This window comes from Motacilla alba, chromosome 20 (genome assembly GCF_015832195.1).
Source record: "Motacilla alba alba isolate MOTALB_02 chromosome 20, Motacilla_alba_V1.0_pri, whole genome shotgun sequence".
Taxonomy (NCBI): Eukaryota; Metazoa; Chordata; class Aves; order Passeriformes; family Motacillidae; genus Motacilla; species Motacilla alba.
Window position 1 is genome coordinate 6,739,454 of NC_052035.1, and position 20,252 is coordinate 6,759,705.

At 50.2% G+C, this 20,252-nt stretch overlaps 2 protein-coding genes across 2 annotated transcripts in view; one reads left to right on the forward strand and one right to left on the reverse strand.

Moving 5' to 3' along the window:
• Nucleotides 1-9,186, forward strand: part of JPH2 (junctophilin 2) — a 31,600-nt gene extending 22,414 nt beyond the window's left edge. Inside the window, exons 3-6 of the mRNA XM_038159155.1 lie at nt 295-413; nt 3,767-4,557; nt 5,655-5,752; nt 6,663-9,186. Of these exons, the coding sequence (XP_038015083.1) occupies nt 295-413; nt 3,767-4,557; nt 5,655-5,735 (991 nt within the window). The 3' untranslated portion in view covers nt 5,736-5,752; nt 6,663-9,186. The remainder of the gene's footprint in view (nt 1-294; nt 414-3,766; nt 4,558-5,654; nt 5,753-6,662) is intronic.
• Nucleotides 9,187-15,599: 6,413 nt separating this feature from the next.
• Nucleotides 15,600-19,939, reverse strand: LOC119710210 (thyrotropin-releasing hormone receptor-like). Its single transcript, XM_038158969.1, has 2 exons — nt 19,178-19,939; nt 15,600-16,098 (listed from the first exon to the last, which is right to left on the reverse strand). The coding sequence occupies exons 1-2, from the start codon at nt 19,937-19,939 to the stop codon at nt 15,718-15,720; spliced, it is 1,143 nt and encodes a 380-aa protein (XP_038014897.1). The 3' UTR covers nt 15,600-15,717.
• Nucleotides 19,940-20,252: the final 313 nt, after the last annotated feature.

Sequence of the window (20,252 nt, forward strand, 5' to 3'; positions counted from 1 at the left end):
ATGCTGCAGTGCCTGCTGCCTCACTGCAACATGTGAACATGCTACGTTTGCAAATACACCTGCCCTGTTCCCTACACGCAGCCTTTCCACTTACCCTTGAGAATCTGGGCCCCTTCCATGTTGAAAATCTGCTCTTCTCTGCCTGAGTGTAGAGTTTTGGGTCATGTGGGCAAATTCCGAGTGCTGTGATGCCAGCTGGGCTGATTCGGTGTTGGTGGCAGCCAGGGTTTGCTGTGTGAGTGGGATGACCTTGGCTCAGAGGGTGCTCACTGCTCTCCCCTCTTCTCTCTGCAGGACGGCTCACGCCAAAGCCAAGGCTGAAGGGTCTGAGCAGGCAGCTCAGGCAGCCAACAACGAATCAGGCATAGCCAGAATGATGGCCAGGGAGCTCTCCCCAGACTTCTACCAGCCAGGTAGGACCAGAGGCATCTTCCAAGAGGGGTCTTGTAATTTCCACGAGGAATCTGTTCAAGTGCTTCACCCACTTAATAACTCCACAAAATGCTCTCCTGTCTATCCTAAATCCTCTTTTGCTCAATTGCAGCCAGCCCCTTGTCCTGGCTTATTTGCTGTCCTCCTGACACTGCTGTTTTACTCACTGTGTTACCACAGCCCGGAGGAAAACCCCACAGTTTCTGAGCTTCTCATGTTTTTTCACGCACTGAAGCCCTCAGAACACCAGGCAGGGCAGGCAGCAAGCTCGGGGCTATCTGCAGCTCTCCTGTAGATACATCCCTTGTGGCTTTTTCTTGGAACAGTGTTGCACATAGACTCACAAACCCATATCCTGTGGGGCTTCAGAACAATCACTCTGCTAATTACGGGCTGTAATATCCTATAAGAAAGCAGCTAATACAAAATACTATTTTCCTGATTCTCTATTAATTTTTTAGTATCACTGCTAATTATTTGGCTGGGTAAACACTTGGGAGGTTCCTCCTGTGAGACCAAGCACTGAGGATTAGTAGATGAGAAGTGTAATATTAGAATCAGCATTGTGAATGTCATTACATTACTTTTCCCTGGACTGAGTTAGCTAGAGATATGTTCTTCCTGGAAAGCTTTCCTTTACAGAAAGGAAAGGTAATAACAGAGCAGAAAATAAAATTCCAAGTGCCTAAATTTTCATCCTGTCTTTCTTATTATCTGGATTTATTGCCTGGAGTGAGTGTCCCATGGTTACTGAGGCAGGATCACAAGGGACTATCACAGGGGTAAAACTGGGGGTAGAAGCCAAAGGTTGACTTGTGCTCAGCAAAACCTGACACCTGCCCCTGCTCTGATTTCGGTGTCTCTGCATCTCCTGTACCACTCCCAGCACAGGGCACACAGTGGGAAATGGGAGCAGATCAGAGCTGGTGCCTGGTTGGGGCGAGTCATGCTGACAGATTTTCCTAAATTCCCTGTACTCTTGCCTTGTCCTGCACCTATGCTGGGGAAACACCATGCTGGAGAGCTGCCTCTTCCTCCCCAGCACCCAGCAAGGCCTGTTGGAGCTGGCTTTGAGGGGGGAAACACCAGAGCACCCGGGCATGGGCATGAGCCAGCCCATGGCACTTCATTTAACAATGGTAAAATGTTGCTTGATCCTCACATAAGCCCCCCAGCTGCCACTCACAGCTCTACATTCACCCTTTGCACACTGGGGTATTTATAGAACAGAAACAAAGGAAACTGGAATCCCTGTGGGGAGGTTTTGGACATCGAGCTAGATTATTCCTTCCACCCGTGGCGATTGAATGAGACAATTGAAACAGTCTCTGTAAAACACTTGGGGCAGCCTGACCTCCACTCCTGGCTCCTCAGGTGCTGGATCCTCTTGCTGCTGTTACGTAGGGCCTCACTTGGGTCCTGGCCTCTCTCAAGCTCCTGATATATGTTATCCTTCTGTGATTCTATTAAACCTCTAAATTCCCAAGGTGCACAAGGATATATCTCTTCTCGCACAGTTGCACCATCCAGGAACAAACAGACAGCAGTCCAGCCTTGGATTCTGCTAGGACTGAGAGCTGCTGCTGACACAGCCAGGAGAGCCCAGCTGTGTTTGGTAGCTGTATTTCTCCCTGCTATCCTGGCAGGTTGACCATGCTGTGTCTGGCACAGGCAATGCTGCTCAGCAAGCCCCATATCCCTAAATTACCGTTGAGCCCTGAATTTCAGGGTATCATCCCTGGTAACTTAGAGAAGGATGTAAGCCAAAACCCTTGCTGAAATGTGCTGGAAGATGAAGGTGGGGAGCCGAGTGTGTGCCCTCCAGGCAGTTGGGGGTTTTTGTGTTGTAAATTATTCAGGAAGAGAAGAAAGCAGCAGGAGAGAGCAAGGAGCCTGGAGCTGCAGGCAGCCTATTTTGAGGAGTCTGAACAACTGTTGAAATGACTTCCAAATAACTCAGTTGCAGCCAGAAATAAATGGCCCTGAATGGGTCATCTGCTGATTGACAGGAGTGTGCAGGCAGAGCAGAGCAGCTGAAATCAGTGCCCTCCTTTTCCCCACTGCTCCTCTGAGCGGAGGCATTGCCTGAATGGACAGGAGGGAGCAGTGTGCAAATCATACCACTGACTTACGAGAGCAAAAGGAGCACCAAGCCAAATTTCCCAACCAGACTCAGGTCTGCATCAGTCCTTGAGATGGAGGAGATGAGGGGAGGGACCTTAGGGCATCCAGAGGCAGTGTGGCTCCAGGATCTGTGTCATTCAGGAGCACAGAGCAAACCTTTGTCAGCACCACTTGGGATCAGCAGAATGAGGCCAGAGCAGGTGCTTTGCTTTCAAAGAAGCTGCTCTGCAACCTCACACTGCACAGGAGGAGCATGATGCTCTTCTTGTTCTCACTTGCTGCGAGCATCACAGCGTGGGGACCCTTCTCCCAGCACATCTCAGCATGTGGAGCACTGTGGAGGGTTGTTATTCCACAAAATATTCCCAGTTCTTTAGTGATGCAATTTGGTGGATATCTTCAGTGTCAGGCTCTGTCTGAATTCCCCTGGCCCAGGCTGGGCTGCAATTTGCAGTAGGGTTAATAAGAAGTAAAGATTTAATGATAGGTGAAAAATTGAAGTGAGGCAATGTTGCTAGGATCTCACAAGTCAGTGTGTGAGATGAGGCCAAAATGAAATCTGAAGCTCTGAGTCACCTTTCGTGATGGTGCCAGGTAATTTTGCTGCTGTTGTGGAGCTCAGGGCAGACAAGAGGGCTGTATAACTTCCAACCCTGTTCCATATATAAGAAACATGTTTTTCCTATCATGATGGATGGCACATAGATAATTTGGAGACCCTGCCTTTCCTGATGACACTGGTCATCCTGCATATACTGTGAAGTTACCATGCTATTTGACACCAAGGAAGCCACATGGAATAGTTTCCGAGACATTAAATAACAAAATAAACAATGTTTATTTGGAGCTGTATCCTCCTGAACCCCAGCATGACCCATCTGTATGACTATAAGAAGCTGGCCTGCATTTTTTCATTGTTTTATTTAATTTACCTGCAGCTCCTGCCTGCTCCTTCAGCTCTTCCCAACAGGACAGCCCGCAATAAGGCTTGGAGCCTTCGGGAGTTCCTGGAGGAAATTCCTCCTGGCAGCAGGGTCTGATCTGGGAGTTCCTCCTCTCCCAGACTCCAGCCTGGACCCTTGCACCACGGTCCCCAAACCCACTGCTGCGGGGGGCACAGCTGCCGAAGCCGCGATGGTGCCACGGCACTGGAGTACCCCGCTGTCCCCCGTCCCAGAGTGACTCCTCACACCAGCCCTTCTCTCCGCAGGCCCCGAGTACCAGAAGCGGAAGCTGCTGCAGGAGATCATCGAGAACGCGGAGCACGCGGTCAACATGGAGGAGGAGGCGCCGCGGCCCGAGGCCGCCCCGCCGCCCCCCACGCCGCCCGAGAGCCCGCAGCTCCACGAGCAGGAGGAGCCGCGGCCCCGCGCCAGCCCGGCCCCCAGCCCCGCCGCCACCCCTCCCGAGGCCAAGCGGGCCAAGGCGGCCCCCCGGCAGGACAAGGCCCTCCGCCCGGGCAGCTGGGCCGAGGCGGGCGGGCGGGCGGGCGACGGGAGCCCGGCACCCTCCGAGGGCGAGGGGCGCCCGGCGTCGCGGGGCCGCGGCCGCGGCGCCGAGCAGATGGAGATCGGGCCGCTGCAGCGCATGGCGCGCGAGCCCGACGTCGAGCTCTTCAAGGGCTACCACAGCTACGCCGTGCGGACGTCGCCGGTCACCCCCGCCACGGACTATGAGGAGGAGCAGTTCCCCGAGAACGAGCCGCCCTCCCCGGAGCCCCGGGGGGAGCCCCAGCGCCGGGGGGGCACCCCTGGCCCGCCGCAGGGCCGCGAGGAGAAGCCATCGGCTGCGGCGGAGGCCAAGGCGGAGCCGCCTCGCCCCAAGGAGCCGCAGCAGCGCCCCAGCCCTGAGCGCAGGGCCCCGGGCCGCGCTGAGCCCGCGGCCGACAGGAAGACTGAGGCCAGGGCAGCGGGCCGGGTGGAGCCCAAGGCGGGGGCCAAGCGCGGCCCGGCCCCGGCGGCGGCAGTGGTGGCAGCGCAGAAGGCGGAGGAGTGTGAAGAGGTGACGTGGGGCATCCCTGGGAGCCACCTTTGCCTTTCCTTTGCTGTTCCCCATGAGGTCTGGCAGGACCAGAGGGATGCAGACCCCCAGGCCCTGGGGCTGCAGTGGGTGCCAAGTGGTGCCCGGAGACTCTTTTGGGGATCCTAGAGCCCACTGGAGGAGTGTTGGCATCCCCCTCTCCTGCCGCCTTCCCAGCCTGCCCTGCCTGGATTCTTCCCCTGACATTCATAACCCTCCTGTTTCGACCTCCTCTCTTTACCTGGGCAGAGATGCTTTCAGACACGATGTTTTTCGAAATTTATGCAAAACCAGGCACCTTCCAAATTATTTTATCCACTTCTCTCACCTTCTTTTCCCACCCCATTACCAACCAACTTGTGAAAGTTGGGGGGAAAAAGCCTGGAAGAGCTCAAGTGTGTTTCTCTTTTACCCATTACTTTTTTTTCTGTAGGGGTACCTCATGAGCTGAACTGTGGTGTTGAATCACCAGCCAATTTCCCAGGTTTAAAATATAGTCACTGAAACTTAATTTTGCTCTTAGCAAATACAGCTGGAAACCCAGACATTTTATTAGGCCTCTGAGTCCCATCTTGCAGCCCTTTGGACATGAATGATTCCGATGTGACTTTAGAAAAGCACAGCTTGGAAATACTTTGGTCTGAAATTACAGTAATGTCACATGGTTTCATTTGTTGGGGTTTGGAAATAGATGATCTTCAAGGTCCCCTTCCAAACCAAAGCATTCTATGATATTAAAAATGGCAAGTTTACAAACACAGGCAATGTGGATGCAGAAGGGAGTTGAAAGGAGCAGCCTGACAGGGGATTAGGAGTTCATGTTCCTGTGGTCAGGGTCTCCTTTAATCTAATTTAGCTGCAAAAGAAGCCTGACTTAACCTCCTTGAAATGAATTTGCAGGGAAGAAGTAGGAATAGGATAGGACAAACATTCCACTAGTTTGAAATCCAGGCTGGTTGTTAAGTGCCAGATTTCAGTGCATTGGGAGGGGGTGATGGTGGTATTTTTGAGCAGCAGAATCAAGCTATGTCTATATGGATCTGTGGTGTGTAATGCTCTGTTTTGGGTTTTTCCTTCAGGGACCTAACACAATTGTGATCTGCATGGTCATCTTACTGAACATTGGTCTGGCCATCCTATTTGTACATTTTTTGACATGATGAGCCTCTTGAACAAGGTAAGAAGCAGAACGAGATTTTATCCTCAATTTGTAGATGTCACTGGATGTTTTAAGGTTGACTCACTTTTCAAAAATGTGATAAAATTATTGCATGAAATTATCTAATAATTTCATAGATTTTCTCAAAATTAAGAACTGTGTGGATGGGATACAGTCCCACCATCTAGTTTTGCCTTCCCAGTACCATGGGCATGTTTCATGGAGTGAGAATTCCATTGCAAGAGAGTGTGATGTTAGGTTTTAAATTTCTGCAAATGCTGCAAATGCTTCTAGAAACTTTAAATTTGCTGTTTCAACGTGGCTGCTCCCAGGTAACTTGTGCATTACAGTATTTCTTGGTGCTCAGAGCAGCCATATGCAAGAACACATAAAAAATGTGAAACTGTGAAAACTGCATCTCTAATTGCACCAATACCAGTTCTGCAGTGGTTGTTACTTAATTGTTTTACTAAAGATAAATATGAATCAAGATGTCTGTAAGACTGGAGCTTGCTCAGGTCTTCCACTTGAATTGGGATTAGGGTTTACATTTGGATTTGGTGGCAATAAAATCTTGTGAGGTTTCTCATGCCTGTGGTACTCCTACAGACAGAAAAATGTCCTAAGCTTGCACAAGACTTGTCTTGGGCTCAAATATTTCAGACAAAATCTGCCATGAAGGCTGAACCTGGCCCTTGAGCCTCATGTGAATGTAACACAAGAGACACCTCTAAGCCTCTGTGAGGATATTGGGCTGCATTCCCAGGACCTCCTGGGGGACAAACCTGCTCTGCTGAGCGCTGCTTTCTGTCATGTTTTTAGTCTCACCCAGCCTGCACAGGTGAGAGCCTTGCAGACAGCTGTGACAATGTGTTGGTCATGTGTTTTGCTCTCCCTTGACTTTCCCATTTATCTGTGTCCGGGACAGGCGTTGCTGCTGGTGGAGACCTCAGACCTTGGCGGGGATTAAAGCTCAGCCACCTGGAAACACCTAAGAGGAGAACTTGAGATCCCGAGGTTGCGCTGCAAACATCAACCTTACATGAGAATGTCTGAAGATCAATTCAGTTTCCTGCTCCCAGGCTGTGGCTGGCCTCTGCAATCTACCAAGGAAAAGCCAGGCTTTCTGCACTGTGGTCTCCTCTTCTTTGTATAAAATAGCAGTTGCCTTAATTATTCTCACCAAAGCCATCAACTGTCCTGCCATGCCAGGGATGAGGGATTTATCTGTAGCTGTAGGAAAATGAGTGAGAAGGTCTGATATGTGCACACTGGTGCGTTTTGTAACTCCCTTGGTTGACTCAGTGTCAGAGATTTTCCAGAGATTGTCATCCGTGGCACGGAGATGAAGCAATACAGCAACCAGAATGACTCATGGGAGCCGCGCCGTGGCTCGGGGTGGACGGCGCTGCTCTCCGTGCTTGGAAGTCATCCAAAGGGATGAACAAAAAGTCTTTCCTTTCCCCTGTCACCTGGCATCATTTTCCACGTATGGAGGACTGAGAGGGGGAGCAAGTTGAAATTGGGCTTGTTGAAGTGTGACCCGAGTCCTGCCCATGGCGGCCGATGCACCACGGACGGGGCCGCAGGGTGGGCTGTGAGGGACTGGTGGATCCAAGGCTGTCGGTGCCTGTGGGGGTGCTCTGGGTGGAGATGGGGCCTCTTTTGGGACCAGGCACCATCCAAGCACTCTTCTGCCACCAGCAATGCTCTGCAAAGAAGCAGCTTGCAATGGGTGGCTTCCCACTGGAACGGGAAAAGCAGTAGGTGTGCTGAATTTGTGCCTTCACCCGTTTTTTCTATGAAAATGTTGTGAGTTACAGTGAAAATGAGGGTCTTGCTGAAAATGCCTCTGTACACCTGCAGGTTCCTCCCCTTGGTGTGCCGGGCTGCAGGGGGGGTCCTGGCCTCTCATTGCACCCAACAAACAGACTTTCCAGCAGAGGATGCAGGGTGGCTATCGTGGGAGAGGTTACCTTATTCCTGAAAGAAAAAAGGTGCAGAGATGTGAGTGACTGAAGGGTGTTTGGGTGTTGGGCTCAGAAATCTGCAGCAGCCAGGCTGTCAGCAGTGGCAGAGTGCAGTGGGGCAGTGTAGCTGTTGCTCGTGTGTGCGAGGCTGAGAGGCCTGGGCGATTTGCACCCATTTTCCCAAAGCTGTGACAGGGAGTGACCTTTGGAAGGAGATTTTTCCACCATGATCTGCTCTGATCCTTAGCAGTGCGAGCTTAGAAAGTCGGCACAGATGAAGTTACAGTTTTAGTGTGAGGCTGAGTGCTTGGACATGTTTCTTCCTTCTTTTAAGAGCAATGTGCATTTTCTATCCCTTTTTAAGATAATCAGAGATGTTATTTATAGTTGGTTGTGCACCTCTGTGTATCCTGAAGTCCCACAGCACAGGACTGGGTGGGAAAACTTTGTTGGACTGGAAAGAATGGGGAAATGATAGTTAAGGAATAAAAGAGATGCCCGGTCTGCTTCAAAGGTCAATCTGAAAGGATTTCAGAGATGGAGTGGCAGACACACAGGGATTTACACTCACTGGAGACATGGGGCAAAACCTACCTAATTTATCTACTCTAGTTATGGCATAAGAGAGTGAGAATAATTCAGTACTTTTCTTAGTGAACCAAGTCTATTTTTTAACCTTCTTGAGCTCAGGAACATTGCCACAGTAGCAAATATGTGGTATTAAGTGTGGGAGAAGTGGATGTGATCCTTTCCTAAAAGCCATGTGGCTGTACCAGTCCTGAGAAAGCTGTGCAGCATCATCTACACTTCCACAGAGCATAGTTTAGTAGCAGTTTGCTTATTTTGTTTTGTTTTTTTTTCTTTCCTTAAATATAAGTGTATTGCAAACCCCAGGCTCTGCTGCCTTCAACGTTTTGTCTCCATTTGTTGGCATTCACTTGCCAACTCTGCAGTTTCAATATCCCAACTGCTTTTATTCACCACCAAGACAACTTCCATTGAGAGACCTGAGGGGCTTTTATTTATCACTAAGCACAAAAATGGATCTTTTTCAACAGTGCTGAGGTAATTCCTTTCCCCCCCTATTTTTTATGCATGTGATATGCACTCAGTAATGTGCTTTCCTCCTAGTAACCTTCTGAGAAAAGTTAGTAGATTTGCTTTTATGTGATGTGTAACTATCCATATTGCACTGAGCTATGGATATACATACATAGAGAGAGAGCCCCTTAGGGATTTCATTTTCTTAGATGCAAAATACCAGATTTACCTCAAACTGCATGCTTTCAAAACTGACTAGGATTTTGTGTTATACTTTTCAGGTCTTACAAAGATGCAGATACCTTTCACTCTTCACACAAAAATACCTTCATCACAGATTTTGCTAGCTGTTTACTACAATCTGTGTACTGCTGTCCAGAGTTTTCTGTCGGTTGTTCTGCTGGATTATGTGCAATAATAAACAGTTATCTGCTCACTCTATCCATGTGGATTTTTGCAGGGGAATCTCCAGGTTTCTTTCCGTGGTGACACATTTCACTCCAGTTTTAAAGCAGAGAGTAATGCAGAATTTCACTGGTGGCATCTGGATGCTTTTTAGCTTTTTCTTAATTATCTGTTTCAAAAATTTGCAGTTTTTAATTGATGGGGGTACTTTGCAAAGAGAGTTGTTTTCACTAAATGCTTTTAGGCAGCCTTTAAGCAGCCTGCAACTCTGAGCACACTCCATGTGCTCCCATCGTGCTGGCCTCTGGCAGGGCTTGCACAGGGCCAGGAGGAAAGGCAGCTTGCTGGCCCAGAGCCTGCCCAGGCCATGCAGATGGCTGCTGACAGGTCCCTTTGCTGCCTCCTGACCCCAGGGCTGCTGCCAGGCTCATTCTGAGCTGTGCAACACTGGCTGCTCCTCCTGGGTTTGGGGAGGAGTGATTCGTGATTCTCCGCTGCCTGTGCCCCATCCTCTCACTCATCCTCTGGAGACACCCGGCTGAGAGGAAAGCCAGGCACGAGGTGGAGGGAAATGGCAGCTGGGTGATTTATGGTGGAGGATGGATGAGCAGAGCCCAGCACCAGCCTGGGGCAGCAGGGCCCTGGGGCCTGAGGAATCCAGAGTAGCCAAAACCTCCAATCCTTTTTCTATTTCTGGAGCATCTCACATGAGCAAAGCTGGGCTGTGCAGAGAGGCTGGGGGGACACAGGCTCAGCCTTTGTGGGCTGGAGTGCTGCCCCTGGATCTGTGGGTGTGAGGGGTCTCATGGCAGAAGATTTCATGCCCTGGTAGAGACTGAAGGAGCTGAGTTTGATGAAATGATGGCTTTCCTCTCCTCTGGGCTTGCTTTGCTTCTGGTATGGAAGGAACCAGCTACACATCATTCATCAGTCAGGGGCAGCAGGGTAACTGGAGCCTTGTGCACCTCATAAATCTCAGGCTGATGAATGGAGCAGGTCCTTGGCTCATGTGTTACTGAGGCAGTAGGGAGGGAGGTGGGTCTGCTGCTAAAGCAATGACGCATTGCTTTTAAGGTATTCACAAAGGCAGAACAAAAAGTCTGCAGCTTCCCCAGGGTATGGGGGACAGTGCTGGGCTCTCTGCCTCAATAGCTGCTGGTTTCAGGGATAATGTCCCCACAGTGTCCAGCCAAGTGTCCCCAAGGGCAGGCAGGGAGGTGTCTGACATGTGAGAAGCAGGCTAAAGGCACTGGCCTGATCTTGTGTCGAAGGGCAGGAGCCTTACCCTCCACTGGTGGGAGGGAAGGTGCAATCTGAGCCTCAGTGTCCTCTGACAGTGACCTGCCCAGGCATCCTGGGGACAGCCATGCTGTACTCCACCATCCGTGTGGGACGTGGGGGCTCTCAGGAGCCCCCCTCTCTTTTGGTCTTCATCTTTGCACAAGAGGAAGGGTCAGAGCTGGGGTGAAGGTGATCCTGGCCCTGAGAAGGTGCTGAAATGTGCAGAAGGGTTCCTGTGGTCCTCTCTGGCCCAGGAGCCAGGAATGGGTCTGGCTCCACACCACTGCCTTTGTTTCAGGACCCTTCCTGGAGGAAGCTAGCTTGAGCCCCTGCAGCACTAATACATCAGGGAACCAGCAGCAGGCACCACCAGCAAGGGCATCCCATGCCCAGCTTGGGGCTGGCAGCGAGGGGCCTGTGGAACCCTCTCCTCTCCTCTCCTCTCCTCTCCTCTCCTCTCCTCTCCTCTCCTCTCCTCTCCTCTCCTCTCCTCTCCTCTCCTCTCCTCTCTCTCCTCTCCTCTCCTCTCCTCTCCTCTCCTCTCCTCTCCTCTCCTCTCCTCTCCTCTCCTCTCCTCTCCTCTCCTCTCCTCTCCTCTCCTCTCCTCTCCGAAATGCTGGCACTGCACTACTGGAAAAAGTTGCTTTTAATTTACTACTTCTGAGCAACCACCCACACTGTGCCTGCAAGGACAGGATCGGCCAAGCTTGGGAGCCCAGTGGGCCCTTGCTGAGGACCTCAAAACCATGTTAGTACCAGGACCACCCCAGGGCCTTCTCCTTGAAAGGGTAAAGTTTTTATAGGCTTCACAGCTTGTGTTTTCAGGCATTAATCCCCTGTTGGCAGAGCAGCCTGTGGTGCACTCACAGCATCCCGTCTCTATAGAAACAGCACACTCAGAGCCCAATTCATAGGGTAGTTATTAAAGAAAATTCATCAATTATAAAGCACAAATTGTCCTTATTACTTCTGCCCATCACCCATGGCACAGGGACCTGTGGTGTTGCCATCGTGTTCCCTCCCTCAGGCAGTACCTGGGAAAGCAGCCCGGATTTGGGGCACGGGCAATGCCCTCCCCCTGAAGTCTTCATTGAGACCCTGGCAGGACAGAAATGTGTAGGGCTGGCTAACAGCTAAACTGAGGGTGTTTTAGTAAATGAAAGTCAGTCCCACAGGACTGGCAAGCTTTGATCTGCTGCGTGTCCCAGGGCAGTTCTGGTTGGTTTGAAGAGTCCCGAGGAGCAAGCCCTGAGTGAGTGCAAGTCTGGAGACAGCACTGGCCCAAGAGCTCTCCAGAAGCCTTGGGAAACAGGAGTTGCAAAATAAACATGTAACTGTGAGTGATTACATTAATATTGCTGTAGGACTATCCCCAGGTTTTATTAGCAGCTCTTTAATTGTGATCTGCTTGAACTAATTAGTTCAAAGAAGCAGCTGGGGCCAGGCCTGATTGAAAAAGGGCTGCATCCCAATCTTTCCCTAATGTGTGGTGCACCCTTTCTTGTGACTCTTAAAAATGTAAGCAATTGCCCAGCATCCTTTTTGGTGATCTGAGCATTATTCATTTAAAGGTACCACTATTTTATCTTAGAAACATGGTTGGGTACCACAGAGTGGAAGCCTGTTCTGGTTGCAGGGAGGTGCTGGATGCCCTCACGGTCTTTACATCCCTTTTTTAGGGGACTGCTGATATTTTGTTGGTTACTCTGTAATTTTGCCCTGGAGCAGGCTGGCTTTCAGAGTGCTGGTCAGCATCATAGGTGAGAGGCTCTCCCAAAAATCCACCCGGATAGATGCCCTATTTCCCCAATTTCCTACCACCCAAATCTAGAGACAAAGTAAGAAGACGACCTGATAGGAGCTTGAACTACAGATTTTGGTAAATTACTTAAACTTGTGTGTTTTGCCAGGGTAAATTCCCCTTGCTGAGGTCCCACCCATGCCCTGCATACAGGCAATCACTGTGTGGCCTCTATCACTGGCACCAGCCAAATTCAAGTAAATGTGCTGGATGTGGTGTCTCCTAAACTGAAACTCCCTGATGAATACCAGGAGCTCCAGCCAACCTGTGGTTCTTCAGGCACAGAAACCTCTCTCACCACTCTGCCATCAGCTCTTCCTCAAGCCTCTGTCTCCTCCACCCCCTCTCTGCACTGTTCACAAATTCTTCCCCTCACCCCAGGGCTCTGCAGCACTGCCAGATCCCTCCTCTCCTGCCAGGGATTTATTTGTTTGTAATTGAAGAAACCAGATGGTGTTTTACCAGGTTAACAAGCCCTGAAAGGGCAGGGGTTAGAAATAATGAGCTTTATTAGGAGAGTAACAGGTTAGATCATGTTGAGTTGCGCTTCAATGCGATAAATTACTTAGGAGCAATAGATTCTTTATTTGCTGGCATGTTTATAAACTCACAGCCCACAGTCATGCTGTTGAGACAAATAAATGCTGAGGGTAAAATACAGCTTGAGACTTTATGAGCAGGGTGAGATGTTGCAAGGTACAAGGTAATGCAGGCTGCAGCTTCAAGGGAGCTCTCTGATTTCTTATGAGGAATTAAGGTTTTTATTCAGACCCTGAATATCCAAAGGAAGTTAACTGTGATGAGTTATTTATTTTAATTCCTTTCTGCTAGTGATTTATTTCCCAGCAGCATGCATCTCTCAAGCAGCATCTCCTTAGCAAGATGAGTGGTGACCTTCTGCCTCCAATTCCACCCAAAAGTCTCTCAGCTCCTCCTAAAGTGTTAGAATACATGCAGGGGGAAGGACCAGGAGTTCATTCCTCATCTACAGAGTTTAACGCTCTGGTGCACTTGTTGGAGATCTCGTGGTTCCAGGAGAATTTATCTGCCAATTACTTCTCAAAAAATAGCGAAGGGTCATGCAGTACTTGGCAGCTAAGAGCAGAGAAGGGAGTAGAGAACCACGTTTTAATTGAATCTCAAGTATGCTGAACAAATATTTCAGAACTTTCAATTAGCTGTTGGCCTGAGGCTGAAATTGAATTAAGAAAATAATGCTTTTAGGGTGTCTCCATCGGGGGGGAGATGCAGAAAGTGGGAGAGTGAAGATAGGAAATGTGATGAGGAGGTGGAAAACATCCTGCTGGGGATACTTCAGAATTCAGCTGCTCCTTGTGTTTGCAGAGATCAAGGCTGTCTGTCAAACTGCAAGCCCATGCCTGAGAAATGCCTTAGCTCAGGATGCAGGTGGGTTTCCAAGCTCTGGCAGTAAATCCTCTTCCCACATCCAGCTCTCTGCACTGGCAGCTTCGGGGTGGAGGGCTGGAGGACACAGGACATCCCTGAGAAGTTGCTGCCTGTGCTCAAGGACCCAGGGAGGCACCAGCAGTCACCCAGGGCTCCCCTTCCCCCTGCTCCACCTTACCCTGCTCCTTACTGCTCTGGTTTGTCTGCACATGCTTTTGTCAATGGCTTCTTCTGAGATGCCAAGGAAAAATCTCTTCTAAGGAGGGAAAAATGGTCTGTACTATAAAAAAGATTGTTACAAGCCAATCCTCACACGTTAGCAAAAACTCCTCCATTTTCTTCAAGAAGTAAATCCCAAATCTCTGTGCAAAATTTTCTTAACAACAATAAATAGGAACTCTGTTCCTAAATTCACATTATACAATATACACAAAACAGTGCAAAAATAGCATGAGTCCTTAAATTCCAAATGCATTATGTTTAAAATCATTGCAAAAAGCCAACATTCTCTTCCCTCATCCTATATCTAAATAGATAGGGGCAAAATAAATATCTATATTCTAAATCTAATATCTATATTCTATATATAAATATCTATATCTAAATAAATAGGGGCAACATAGTTTAATAACATGCAGTATAATAATCATGCATGCAAAACCTCCCTACACACAAAAAAATAGGTCCTGGACAGTTCCAACACACTGAGGAGACTTGAGGTCTTGTCCTGACTCACCCAGTGATTTCCTGTAGATGCAGATTGGTTAATTAACATCTTGAGCCCTTGAAAATATCATACACTAATTTTCCCGAGTGAATGTAAATTTTAGGCTCTTTTAACACTATAGTTTGGTGAAAGCCAGTGTTGACTATGAGGCTGCATTGGCTGTTATAGTGGTACTTCACAGTCACTTGAGGTTTACTGGTGGCAGACACTTGTTTTATTTGGCAAGAGCCAAATGTTTGGCTCATGTGCAATCTTTTTGATTTTACTCATAGTCCAGATAGTCTCTTGCAAGTCTGGATGGACTGGGCTCCTGGATGCTGCAGGGTATGAATATCTACTTTGCTCACAAGACGACAGCAGCAGTAAGTATTTGTGTCACTAATCACAAAACACTTAATGGACTTCACAAGTTATTCCCAGGAAATAAGAGAATTTTTCCACCTGCTATTGAAATGCACCTGCAGCTGGAGCAGAGAGAACACTGCTCTTGGTGATGACTACACCACGCTGGGGCTTCCAGGACAAGAGGACAGTTTCCAGCTGAAACAACCAGAGGAATTTGGACAGGAAAGGTAAAGTTATCCAAAAGAAACTCGGTCCACAACATTGGAAGTACTTCTGTTACACTGGGGAACGCTCATTATTAGTTTGTTCATTATTAGTTTGTTCATTGTAGCAAATCCATCTGCTCTGGGCCTTGGGTTTCTGTGCTACCAGCACTGCAGTGTTTCCAGAAACATGACACGAGGCTCATGACACTCAACTTCGGTTATTCCTAATGCAGGAGTCTCCCTCTGAGAGTCCCTTCACAGCCAATAGCCTCATATCTTGGAGGCATTTATCTCCTCTGTAGGGATGTGTATTCCTCACAGGAGAGTGTTGAGATGAGAGGAGGCACATGAAAGTGCCTAATTGTTCCCATTAACTTCAGAAGGACTCCAGAGCAGCAGCTTCCATGGGGTGTCTGTGTTACAGGCATGTCAGTTTGGGTAGGAGAGACTCACTCTAAAAAGAGGTGTATTTTTTCCTTGAATGCCCTTCTGTTCCTGGGATTCCTTTCAATGCTTTGGCCCAGCTCAGCACTTGCACCTAACACAAAATGGGGTGGCACTGCTTATTTAACAACAGATGCTTTAGAGATGCTAAATCTTGACACGTGCCTAACACTTCACCAAACAAGAATAAATCAGCACTAAGGAAAAGCGAATTAATTTGCTAACAATATGTTTTGTTTAATGCCCTGAAGAAGTATTGAACGAAGCTTACTGCAATGCCAAAACAATTCCTCTTGGCACTCTCCCAGCACAGTGCGTACAGCCACACAGCTCCCACTGCCTGCATTGTTTCAGGCTCACAGGATTTGTTTATTCTTCTTTGCAGGTGCAGGGAGCCTGCTCAGATCCTCGTGCTCGGTGAGGTTGCGGTCAGAGCTGTCGTGAGAACAATCCCTCCCAGCGCTGTAGTACACCGGGGTGCTGGATGGGGCAGGGGGCTCTGCGCTCTTCTCCTGGCACTTGTACAACTTCCTAAAGGCAGCCCTGAACTTCTGTGACATGAGGTTGTAGATGATGGGGTTGATGGCGCTGTTCAGGTAGATGCACAGGCGGCAGAAGAGCAGGAACCAGGTGTTCAGGTACGGGGGGTCCACGAAGGAGTTCACCACCACCAGCGTGCGGTAAGGCAGCCACAGCACGGCGAAGAGGGCCACCACCACAGCCAGCATCTTGGTCACCTTGGTGGGGGGAGAGGCAAAAAGAGAAACAGCCTGATGGGGCTAAACCTCCAGCAGAGCTTTCCCGCCTGGAGCACTGGTGCAGAGGGCTAGTTTCTCTCTCTAAGCATTTAAATGAAACACCCAAGCCATGGGGCTGCTTCTTGCTGGAACCATTTTAATCAGGGAATAATCTTGCATAAATAAAATGAGGAATGATAGGTTTTCATCTACCATTGAAGAGCCTCTAAATCTCTCTAAAAATATTATTCACCATCTTGGAAATGGGCTGGGATAACCATGGGAATGTCTGTACAAGAAAGCAAATTTGAAAATTATACATAACAGTAAATGAATGGGGAAAATATTTGTCTAAAGGTGGGGACCTCGATTTTAGAGGTGTCCTGGGATACACTTCATCTCCTTCCCTAGGGTTTCCTGGTTTCCTACACCACCTATCTTGTTCCCAGGAATAGGCTGCTGGTACAGAGCAACCCTGGAAGCAGAGGAGACTGTAAGGAATGTGTTACTTGTGCTAATATAGGGCTTACTTAGCTACTTACCATGGTTTGCTTTAATTTTCAGCACACTAGGGGAGTACTACATAATCGTATTGGGAACAAAAAGAAACTGAGAACTCAGAAGTGAGCAGTAATTGCCTGCAGCTCAGCATAAGCTTGTTTAGGATGTTGGGGTTTTGCACTGAAACACCAATCATCCTAATAATTTTAACAGCTATTTCTGGTAAGTGACAATCTTCCTCAAACAAATTACTAACAAAATACACACATTCCCAAAGAGGAAAGTATGACTAAACACTGATGCCACATGCATATCTAGGCAGTGGTGTTTCAAACATCAGAAGGGGAGTTGTGCAATAATCCGGTTCTTAGTACGGACATAAGCCCTGGGATCACATTTAGAGTTTCTCAGCTTTTCTTGGAGTGCATTTTTACTTCATCAAAAAAACTATGCCTTTCTGTTATGCCATGAGTAGAAACTGGGAGTCATTGCTTGTGGCAACAAAACTTTTCCTAGAAGAAAGGAGCTACTACCAAGCTGTGGCTGAAATAGAAGGGTTTGCTGTGTGTGGTTTAATGGAAATGTGAGGACACTTCCAAAAATAAGATCTCACAGTGATACAGTGAGTGGCTGTTGCTAAGACTGAAGCTTGTTTGCTGCCACAGTTTGTTGCCTTTTGGGAAAGATATGAGAGAATGTACAAGTGGTGTCTCACAAAGCTCTGTCCAGCCTCTGCCCCTGTCCAGGAAGCCACAGATGCTTCTCCCCAGCCAGTATCCTCCCTCCTTGCTCCTGCTCCATCATTCTGAGCTGTACATCCTTTTTTAAGGAATCCCACTCCCTCTAGTGGTTCCTCTCCGGTAGGGGAAATACAGACTTGGAGGTGTTCATAGAAGTGATAAATACAGCAAAGCTCATGCCTTGTGTTGTCCTGCTCAGGATTTTGGTGCTTTTGAAGCCCCAGTGAGAGAACAGCAGCATCTTCATGCCCCAAAAGCAGAGCAGTTCTGGGGCTGTGTAGGAGCACAGCCACTGAAAATCTCCCTCAGCCATCCAGGCAGGGGAGAAAATGGGCACCTCTGAGAGAGCCCCTTTAGGACCTTTCCCAGGGAGCTCTGGGCATGGGGCCTGGAAGAGCCAGTTCCCCTGTAAAGAGAGGCCAGAGCAGGAATGCTGATGTGAGTGCCTGTCCTCTGTTCAGAGGCACCTCCAGAGTTACACACACACCAACTGGAAGCCCTGGAAAACTGTTTCACAGTTTAAAAACTTAGTGCCATCTTTATTCCTTATGATGGCAGCACTGTGATGTCAGGCTGTTCAGGGGAAGTCTTTGCACGCAAGGATATTTTGGGAGGTAATGATAATTTCCAGTAAACTCCTGGTGTAACAGTGAAGAGAGCACAAGATGTTTCCAGGAGCTGGAATGCCTCAGCAGCCACTTGTCCTAATGGTGCTGGAGCATGCTGTGCCACTCCACGGCACAGCACTGCAGGGGGAGCAGCACAGCCCCTCCAGCAGCTGCTCTGGAAGGAGAAATCCAGAGAGAAATCCTCGCTGCCAAACACCCTGCCTGAGGCTCCTGCAGCAGCCAGTGGCCGTGGGAGAGCAGGCAAATACTTCTGAAGAAGTCAGCACTTGCTTTAAGTCTTTCAGAAGAAAAAAAAAAAAAAAAAAAAAAAGGAAGGAAAAGCTGGACTGGAAAGATTTAGAAGTTCATGAAGAAACACACGTCCTCTGAGCTGTCTGCTTCCCCTCTGTTACCCTGACTCGTTTCTCCTGGGGGATGGAGGTTCCTGTGCAAGGCAGGCAACAAGCTACTGAGCTGGAAACAGGAGGACTTTAGGGCAGGCTGAAGCCTACGTTGGGCTATCTGGAAATCACAACAGAACTAGTGATTTCAAGGACTCAAGGCAAACTCCCAGATTCAACCCTTTCCTTTAGAAGGAAATCTGAATGGGCCCTGCCTATTCAAAATGGGACTGTCCCTTGTCTAGGTACTGGCCTGTCCAAAGGGATGGGACACGAGGCAGAGATTGTCCGTGTGAACAGAGCAACGAGGACAGAAGGAGGTGGGAGGAGAAGGATGTGGGGAGACAGCAGGCAGCTGAGAGACACAGGAATCACCAAAATGCAAACACACCGCTGTGACACCGCGGTGACTCACCCAGCTGGGAGGCTGCAGCCAGGGCTGGGCTCCAAGGGAAGACAGTTCTCCATTCTCTTTGCTCCTTTAAAACTGAGTTCAGGTGCACAGGACACTGTCTGAGAGGTGACCCGGCCCTCTCCTCCTCGGGGAGGCAGTCAGTAGCCAGCAGAAATGCCTGCACTCCTGCCCCTCCCCAGCTGAAGCCCTGTCCTGCTCTACCAAGCCCAACCAAAGCAGGGGGAGCCCACCTGTGCTGCCGGACCCCGGCTGGGTTTGAGGGGCTCCTTTGCAGCAAACCAACACTCCCCACTCCCTCCACCAAGGCAAACAAAGTGCTGCAGCACCTCGCCCCCTGCCAGAACGCCCCTCAAAGCCCTGAGCCCCGCAGAGCTGCCTGCAGCCCGGCACGCCCAGACCGAGGACAGCCCCTACCTGCTTGCGGGAGCTCAGGGCGGCCCTGCTGCCCCGGCAGGACAGCCGGAGGGAGCTGCCCTGCTGCACGGAGCCCAGGAAGGGATGCTGCGGGCTGCCGGGCAGCGGGCTCACGAACAGGATGCGGGCAATGAGGCCGTAGAGGACAGCTGCCAGCCCCAGCGGGATGACATAGAAGACGGCAAAATCCAAGAAGTAAATGGGCATGTAAAGGCTTCTGGAGACCCGGTAGCCACAGATGACCTGCGCCCCATCCGAGAAGGTGACCTGGGTGGTGTCCACCAGGAAGAACCACATGAGGCAATAGAGGGAGGTGAAGAGCCACAGCGAGGCGATGATGCGCCTGGCGCGGGACACGGTGCACAGGAGCTGCGCCTTGATGGCGTGGCAGATGGCGATGTACCGCTCCACCGTGAAGGCGGCGATGGACCAGGCGGAGATGTTGATGCCCAGGTACTGCAAGTAGGTGATGCAGAGGCAGCCGGCGTAGCCGTACACCCAAGAAGCCACCACTTCGGAGATGTTGGGCAGCCCGGCCGCCAGCAGCACGATGAGGTCGGCCACGGCCAGGCTCACCAGGTAGCAGTTGGTGGGGGTCACCATGTGCTTGGTGCGCAGCACCACCAGCACCACCATGGCGTTGCCCGCGATGCCCACGCCGCAGATGAGCAGCACCAGCAGGATGGTGACCACCTGCAGCTCCAGGGGCTGCCGGGGCATCCTGCCCAGGCTCTGGTTGCCGCTGGCCGAGCCGTTCTCCATCGTGCCCGCAGCCACCGGCGGAGCCCCGCGCACCCTGCGGCGGCAGCGGGGAGCCGGGGCTGCCCCCGAGCCCCCTCCCGCCTTCCCGCCCTCCCCGGCTCCTCCCTCCCCTTTTTTCCCACGATTCACCCCCGGTCTTGCAGCCGCCCTGCTCCTTGCATCCCCCTCCCCTGCAAACTCTCCTCCTGGAGGGGCAGCGAGCGCCGGGATCCCCCCAGTCCCCGGGACCCTCCAGGAGCTCCCGTGAACCAGCCGGGACTGTCCGGACCGCCCAGGCTCCCGGGGGTGTCCAGCACCCCCCTTAGCCGCCGGG

Excerpts from the sequence above, each read along its gene's own strand:
- LOC119710210 (XM_038158969.1), bottom strand. The coding sequence starts at position 19,939 with ATGGAGAACGGCTCGGCCAGCGGCAACCAGAGCCTGGGCAGGATGCCC. Across the intron at positions 16,099-19,177 it reads CCCTGAGCTCCCGCAAGCAG|GTGACCAAGATGCTGGCTGT; the intron begins GTAGGGGCTGTC and ends CCCCCCACCAAG.